At 36.3% G+C, this 9078-nt stretch overlaps 1 protein-coding gene across 1 annotated transcript; it reads right to left on the bottom strand.

Annotated features, from left to right (window-relative positions):
- Window positions 1-2040: 2040 nt before the first annotated feature.
- On the bottom strand, window positions 2041-2955 carry LOC114512652 (taste receptor type 2 member 50-like). The gene has a single exon (XM_028531591.1). The coding sequence runs from the start codon at window positions 2953-2955 to the stop codon at window positions 2041-2043; it is 915 nt and encodes a 304-aa protein (XP_028387392.1).
- Between the last annotated feature and the right edge of the window lie 6123 nt (window positions 2956-9078).

Raw genomic sequence — 9078 nt, 5'->3', positions numbered from 1 at the left:
TTATTTCTTTTTCTTTCATTTTAGAAACTTAATATTTTATTACTCCATTACAGTTGTTCCAAGTATTCTCTCCATTGCTCTCCCCAGCCCAGCCCACCCCTGCTCCCTCCCTCAATCCACACCAGTTGTCCATTACCAGTTCCTTCATACAAGTTCCATCACTGGAAACTTCCCCTTCTTTCCCCCATTTTCCCTCAAGCCCCACCCCTCTGGTCACTGTCACTTTGTTCCTTATTTCCATGTCTCTAGTTTTATTTGCTTAGTTGTTTGTTTTGTTGATTAGGCTCCACTTGTAGGTGAGATCATATGGTATTTGTCTTTCAACACCTGGCTGATTTCACATATCACAATACTCTCCAAATCCATCCATATTGTCATGAAGGGAAGGACCTCCTTCTTTCTTTATGCTGCATATTATTACATTGTGTAAATGCACCACAATTTTTTGATCCACACATTTACTGATGGACACTTAAGCTGTTTCCAGCACTTGGCTATTATAAATAACACTGCTATGAACATTGGGGTACATAGTTTTCTTGAAATGCTGTTTCCGGATTCCTAGGGTATACTCCCCATAGTGGGATCATTGGTTTTCCATACCTAATGTAGTTTATTCATTCATTTATTTGGTTCTCAGAATATCATTTTCATGAACTATCCCATGGGCTGGCTTTTATGTCCTTAGTAGTCAGCAGGAAACAGTATAGATATCATCCCACATTATAATGCTTATATTCTACTGCAGCAGACAGATTATTTAACAAGTGAAAAAGTCAGATGTGGGAAAGATTTATTTTAAGGTATAGATAATGCAGTTAAAATGTATTAATACTAAGAATAATGTAGACATGTAAATTCAGATATTGAACAAGGTTATACATTTTTTTCTTATAATAAACCTTGCAACCAAATTTATGTCAACACACTTTCAATTTTATCATTTTCCATACAATTTTAATAAAAGCTGATCTTTAGAACAGTTTTATAATTATTACATAGATGTCAGGAGTAACAATTTTCATATGTACAGAAAGGTCATTGACTTAGGCACCATAATTTTTTACTATTCTTGTAGCAAGCATATTTTTAAGATAGGGAACTTTGAATCTTTCTGTGAAGTTTAAAAGAAATTTCTAGATGACATGATGGAGAAGATAACTGGCAACTCAGAGGCTAAAGATGGTTTAGGGGTAAAATGAATAAACTGAATAAACTGACATCAGAATCTGTCTTCAAAAAAAGTCTTCTGAATTCAAAAACTCTATGAAATGACTTTTCTAACTGCATATGTAAACATAGCAGCATTAAAAAGCACTGATTTATTTTACTTTCTTTTTGATCCCTATCACAGTACTTTTTTATAAGCTTTCACCTGCTTGTATTAAACCGAATAATATCTATTACTTTTATTTTATTTTTATTTTATTTTACATGTATATCAAACATATTCTAAATATCTTTATTGCACTTCAATTTCATTATGTATATGTTTTCTAAATGGTTTGGATTCCTATTAACCATGAAGTAAGAACTGATGATGGAATATCTACCCCAAACATCCATCTTCAATGTATGACTTAGAATTAATATTATTACTATCCAAGCAATTGGAGGTTCAGACAAAAAATATCTAAACACACTCTGGTATCATTGTGTGGTACTAATTAGAACAGAAATTAGGAATGATTTCCCAAGATGACTTGTCAGTCTTTAAATATATATAAACATAGATCATAAAATTGTTAATTGCAAAATGATGACACAGAATATGTATGTGAAATGCATAGCTTCATGATCTTGAGAAATTTCTTACACTATTTTGTAAAAATTAGTTTGTTTATATGAAAAAATATTATCATTTATAATCTTTTTTGTATTTTTCACAAACATGTACACACACAAATTTTTGTGATAAGCTGAGGTAAAAGATTTTTTTAGGTATACCTTATCCAAGCTTATACACATTTAGAAAATGTAGTGAGAACAACAAAATGTTACGTTCCCCTAGTTTTTGCCAGAAGACACAGCGTTCCCCACTTATTTTCTTTCTTTGAGCCAGCACCTCAGCTGCAACAGTAGTAACACAATACCCTGTCTTAGCTTCTTATTCCCCCAAATCAGGATGAGTGAGTGGCATGAAGAATACAGAAGTCCAACAACCTGAAAAATCATGTGAACTGAATTGATCTTCCAACTATTAGAATTCCATATTGTGGTGATTTCAGCCAGGAAGAAAACAATGAATAGCGAAAGAAAGGAGATCACAGTTTGCATGGCTCTTACATGGACCTTCATGCTGACATCTTGGGATCCATTGCCACTGAGCTGCATCTTCTTGAGATGTTTCCACATGGAAAAGAGTAACAGCAGTAAAGCCATCAGGGACATGGTAAAGGGTATTATGTGCACAATCATGAATACAGTCATATTTGTGAGACGTGCAATGTGCCGCAAATTGGTCACCCAAGTGATGTTTCCTTCATTATCATTCATCCTCATTTTTAAGTCTAACATCATCACTGGAAGATGACAAGCCAAGAAGACCAAAGAACCCATCAGTATCATGAGAACCACTCTTTTAGCTTTCCATTTTAGGTGAAGAAAGAAAACACTGGAGAAATTAGCTATCTTGAGCAAATAAAGTATGCTGAGGCTAACAGCCAACCAGAGGCTACAATGGTTGCTTACTACCCAGAAAACATGCACAATAATTCTTACTTCTGAGCTGTAGAAAGCTCGATTATACACAGTTGCATACCAATTTAATAATGCTGAGCCGAGCAAACCAATCCTGGAGACTGCCAGGGCAGTGAGAATTCCATCAGTGCAGGAGAGCTTTTTCCCCTTGACCCAGTCAATCCCATTCACCAGGGCTATGAAGACATTGGCAAAATTTCCTACAACAAATTCTGCTATCACTAAGATAGAAAGAATGCTCAGTAATAAACTCATAATGTTAGGAAAAGAAGGTCAATCTAACATCACTGGTCGTGATTCCTTTAATAACCTGACCTTAAGTTCTATTTGCAGCTAGTTTTGAATGTATATAAAATACTTATGTTTTTTTTAAATCTGTGACCAATGTCAAGCATGGAAGCACCAGAGCATGCTAATGAGAGGGCTTTCTTTATGAAAAACATTGTCATGCCCCACACAGCTCAAATTACCTGCTTTTCAAATTCTTCATGTCCTTACTAGAATTTATGTAGGCTGGAATATTTCATAACAGATGTTTTTGTGAAAGCTGAGTTCTCATTTGTTATCATGCAAATATAGACATATTCTCTTTCATCGTTTTGCAATTTCCTTTGTTTATTCTATCCATAATTTCTGTTCATCAACTTTGTCCTTAATGAAATTCAACATCTCAATACACTGAATAAACAGCAAATGCTAACTTGTTCAATAGAGGTTCATCATCGATAGGATCATCATCACTATGGAATTTTTATAAATTTGTATTGAATTTATTGGGGTGACATTGGTTAATAAAATAGTATCTGTTTCAAGTGTACAATTCTGTAATATATCACCCGTATGTTGTATTGTGTGTTCACAAAATATTCAGTTTCCTTCTGTGACCATTTCTCCCTGTTTCTTTTCTTTTTTTCATTTTATGTCAGATTTATAGGGAGAGAATCCTAGCTTTTCCTATTAAATCATCAAGGTTTTCTTGAGTACCCCAAGAAAGCTGATACTCACTAATGGCTGGTTGCTGATAACTAACCTTGAACTATATTCTGTATGTTTATAAATGCATAAGCATACACACATACACACACACACACACACACATACATCTCAATGATGGAAAGAGGTATTGTTCCATAGTTTTCAAAATGAAAAATGAGACACAATGAGGTCATCTAGGTTTAAATCCATTTTTTATTTCATTTTTTCATTATTAATTGAGATCAAACATATCTCTCATGTTAGGTCTCTGATAGTGGTGCCCTTTTGAGGTTATTGAATGTTTAAAATAATTGTCTTATTAAAATGTTCAGAAATGTTATAAATATTCTTTAGAAAATTAAAAGAACATGTGGTTTCCATTGGAGAGTCTAGACTTCTTTGTATATGAAAACTCAGTTTTATTTTCTCAGCTTAATTCATTTCTATCTACTTAATATTTTAAGATTAATAAATGTTAAAATCAGTTATTGTTTCAGTGTTTATATTACAATTGTTTTAGAGGATGAACTTAGAGCTAGATTGTCATGAAGCGAAACCCAGATGTTCTGCTCTGTGTATCTCTGATCTTGAACTCTCTTTTAAAACTACTCTGCCTCAGTATAATCACCAGTAAAAAATCAGATAATCATGAAAAGCTTTCCAGTGGTGTTTGTGAAAAGTACATAAAATATTTGGGTAAAGTGCTTTCAATAGCACCTGTCTCTTACAGAAAACAGGCATGGAGGATTGTTATGCATTTGATCTCTAAGATAAGAGGAATACGTTGTCAAAATTATGTTTAACTGCATAACAGAGCAGTGCAAGGGGGAAGGACCAGTGAACTAAATCAGAGGTAAAAGGGGAGTCTTTAGAGGAACAGATAGATGATCAATGTATTCCATGCAGTCAATACCAAGTCCCAGAAGGCTATTTTGCAGAAAGTGAAACTATTCCCAAAATGCTTATGGAAATGCCATGTACTCACAATAGCCAAAAGACTTTTTAAAAGAACAAAGTTGGAGGCATACAGTTCCTAATATCAAAGCTAGCTACAATGATAGTATCCTACCTGAAAAACAACAGACTTATTTATATCAGTGATATTCAACCATGTTGTTATCTCATGGCACACATAAACTAATTACTACAATCCTGTAGCACACCTAACATCCATTTTTTGCCAATCTTACAAAAAAAATAAGTTTAATTTCGATTTATTCACACCAGGTAGCTGGTTATGTGCACTGTTATTTGCCAATCTGAAGGAAAAGAGATCAGTGATCCTGACTAAATACTCAGGGTACTGCATGTTTTAAAAATTCTTGTGGTTCACTGGTTGAAAATCGCTTTTACATGTCAATGAAACACAATTGAAGTTCAGATATTAAAACTCACAATCATGGTCAAATGGTTTTAAAAAGAGTCCATGTCAATTCAATAGGGAAAAATCTTTTTTTTCAACAACGGATGCTGGCAAAATTGAATATCCACATTTACAAAGAAACACTTAGCCCTCCATTTTATAATACATACAAAAGTTAACTTAAAATTGTTCAGAGACACAAATGGAAGAGATAAACCAATAATACTTCTAGAGTAAATAAAAACATGTTCATTTGTCATACACTTGGATTCTGTTGGCCTATTAGATACAACACCAAAAGCATGAAGCATAAAATTTTTAAATCAATAAACTGAACTACATAAAAATTGAAAACTTTTACTCTGTGAAATAAATATCTGCTTTCAAGACTGCAGAGCTACAATAATTAAGTCTATGTGACCTGTTGTTTACTTACACAAGTAGATCGATGGATGACACAGAATACTGAATAGACCTACACATGTATGGTCGGTTCATTTTCAACCCTGGAACTAAAACAATTCAATGGGAAATAAAATTCTATTCAGTAAGTGATGCTGTAAAGGCGAATAACAGTATAAAAAGTTAATTTCAATTTTTATTTCATACCAAACAATAAAATTTATTGGAGCTGAGCATAGGCCTAGATATAAAAGATAATAAAACAAAGCTTCAAGAAAAAATGTAGAGTGTGTTTGTGACCTGGGGATAGGAAACAATTTTCTAGGTAGGATGTAAAAGCAAACACACACACTAACACTCGAAACAAAATTGAAAAGTAATGAATTAAAGACACAGTCAAGAAAATTAAAATCTTAGGGTAGAATATACATAGCATAACAATACGAGGTCATTTCAGTCCTCTCAAAATCCCAGCCCTCAATGCTCTGCTGATTTAAAACTGCTGGCAAGACTTACAGCAGTTTGACTAGTACAGAGGAGGTTTTTGTGAACATTTACATGCTCAAACTGGCTTTGCTTTTCATTTGTGCACTGCAAAGATATTATTTCTCATTTGTGACAGCTGTGCTATGTGAACCCTACAGGGGTCTCAATGATTACTCTTCCTTGATGTTCACGCCCCATGCAATTTCCTCCCTGTTGGGAGGAAAGGGCAAGTGAGGGCAAGGCCCGTGAGTTTCCTTCACCCTGCAAAATATGGCAAACATGAAGGGATTATACATACAATTAAGATTCAAAATCAACTGATTCTGAGTTAATCAAATAAAGATTGACCTTAATTTTCCTACTGTAATAAGTACAACTTTTAGAAGAGTGGGTGAGACTCACCTGTGTGAGAGAGCTTCTCTCTGACCTGAAGAAGTAGCAGGATGGCTGGTCAAGATGGCAACAGTGGTGACCGTGGATTACTTCCTTGCATAAGCACATCAAAATTACAACCAAATTATAGAACCATCATCACTCAGAACCATCAGAAATCAAGGTGAATGGAAATTTGACAATTACAGAATATTAGAAACTGTATGTGTCCAGACTGGTAGGAGGGGCAGAGATACAGAACAAGCTGGTCCCACATCCACATGTGGTATAAGAAAATCAAGGAGGGATATCTCAGGAGTAAGGAGTCCCAGCCCCACACCAGGCTCCCCAGCCCAAGATTCCAGTGCCAGGAAAATAAGTCCCCATAACTTCTGGCTGCAAAACATAGGAAGTACTGAGTTGGTGGAGGAAACTTCTGCAGTCCCAAGCACTTCCTCTTAAGGAACCCACACATGGACTTAATCAGGCTCACTTCCTCTGAGCTCCAGCACTGAGGTAGCAGCTTGAAAGGCACCTGTGGAATATAGGGGGAAACTAAAGTGTCAGGCATCAAGGTTAGAGCTGGGGGACAGCTTTGTCCCTCACAGAAAGGCCAGCAGAGGACATTGTTCCTTTCTGAAACCTCCCTCCCTGCCCAGAGCCACAGAGGCAGCAGGAAGTTGCCATATCTGAGACTCCATCAACCTGGCTAACATTGTTTACCCTGCCCCAGATATCTCCCAGAGGCTCCATCCCACCAAACTTATAGCTGTTAACAGTGGCTTTTCCATATGAATGACAAGACTTGGTTCATGCTTCAAACTTCCTAAATCTTTTCAAATAAGCAACAGCCAGTCTAGTGAACTCCCAGCCCACATACCTCTTGCTAAGTGATCCCAGGCCCACCACTAAGAACAGCCAGCCTAGATTCACAATTTGGTTTTGCCTGGGAATGCCCAAGCCCAGCAAAAGTAGCAGCTATGTCAGATTGCTTTATAGCTCAAGCAGGGTGGCCCAGGATTAAACATGAGGAGGTGGGGGATTGACATTGACATGCACCACCTGGGAAACCTCAGGGACAGTACATCCAGTGGATAGTACAGACCTCATGGGCATACCACCACCCTGCCTCTGCACAGCTGATCCTCCACAGAGATTGGATGTTGGTGGTCAGTGGCCACAGACAATCCTTACAGCTGAGTGGTCTTGATAAATCCCTCCCATTGACCTACCAAAGCAACCAAGACTCAACACCAAGAGAAGGGTGTACTCAGCCCACATGATAACTGCACTCTGGGTACCCATCTTAGGTGCTAGTGGAGGGGGTGACATTTAAGGACACTTACTAGATTGGGCCATGCTACCAAGACAGAGAGTCATAGCAGCTCAGCCTAATATGTAGATACAAATGCAGGGAGGCTGCCAAAATGAGATGACAAAGATATATGGCCCCAATGAAAGACAGATCAAAACTGCAGAAAAAGAACTGAATAGAATGAAAGTGAACAATCTATCAGATGCAGAGTTCAAAACACTGGTGATAAAAATGCTCAAGGAACTTAGTGAGGACCTCAAGAACATAAAACAATACCATCAGAAAGGAAAGATACACTAGTTGAAATAAAACTCAGTTTACAAGGAAACTACAGTAGAGTGCAAGAAGCTGAGAATCAAATCAATGATTTGGAACATAAGGGAGAAAGAAACAACCAATAAAAACAAAGAGAAAAAATACACACACACACACACACAAAAAAATAAGGATAGTGTAAGCAGCCATAAAGACAAATTTAAGCATTCCAACATTCACTTCATAGGGGTGCCAGAAGGAGAAGAGAAAGAGCAAGAAATTGGAAATCATTTTGAAAAAATAATGAAAGAAAACTTTCCTAATTTGGTGAAGGAAATAAGCAAGCACATCCAGGGAGCACAGGGAGTCCAAAGAAAGATGGATGCAAAGGGTCCCACTCCAAGACACATATTAATTAAAATGCCAGAGGTTAAAGATAAGGAAGGAATCCTAAAAGAAGCAACAGAAAAGCAGTTAGTTACCTACCAGGGAGTTTCCACAAGATTGTCAGCTGATTTCTCAAAAGAAACTTTGCAGGCTAGAAGGGATTGGGAAGAAATATTCAAAGACCCATATTAAGAATGCTCTACCCAGCAAAGCTATCATTTAAAATCAAGGGACAATAAAGTGTTTCCCAGATACCAAAAAAGCCAGGGTCCATCATCAACAAAATATCATTATATGAATTGTTAATGGTATTTAAGAAAAAAATCAAAGCTATGCACATTAAAATGGCAACAAATACATAACTATCAATAATTGAATATAAAAACAAATGAAACAAACAGGAAACAGAATTATATATGGAGAACATTGGATTGGCAGCCACTTGGGAGAGGAGTCTGGGGCAATGAGAGAAAAGTTGAAGGGATTAAGAAGTACAAATTGGTAGTTACAAAATAGGTCAGGGGATGTTAAGTGCAAGCATAAGAAATAGAGTTGCCAAAGGACTTATATACATGATCCATTGATATGAACAATGGTGGGGTTGTTGTCTGAGTGTGTGCTAGGTGCTGGGTATAAGGGGTAAAGGGAGAAAAATTGGAACACTTGTAATAGCATAATCAATAAATTATAATTTAAAAAACTTAAAAAAGAAGTAAGCAGCCAAGTTATGAATTCTCTATGGAGAGAGCTGCTCATGAATTCTGGCAACCAATTGTGTGAGCTTGGAAGTGAATTTTTCTCCAGTCAAGCCTGACAATGAAAA

This window comes from Phyllostomus discolor, chromosome 2 (genome assembly GCF_004126475.2).
Source record: "Phyllostomus discolor isolate MPI-MPIP mPhyDis1 chromosome 2, mPhyDis1.pri.v3, whole genome shotgun sequence".
NCBI classification, from domain to species: domain Eukaryota; kingdom Metazoa; phylum Chordata; class Mammalia; order Chiroptera; family Phyllostomidae; genus Phyllostomus; species Phyllostomus discolor.
Note: the sequence above shows the minus strand (reverse complement) of the source record. Positions and strands in the feature narration are given on the sequence as shown.

Bases quoted from the DNA above. Each gene is read 5' to 3' on its own strand.
- LOC114512652 (XM_028531591.1), bottom strand. From the start codon at position 2,955: ATGAGTTTATTACTGAGCATTCTTTCTATCTTAGTGATAGCAGAATTT.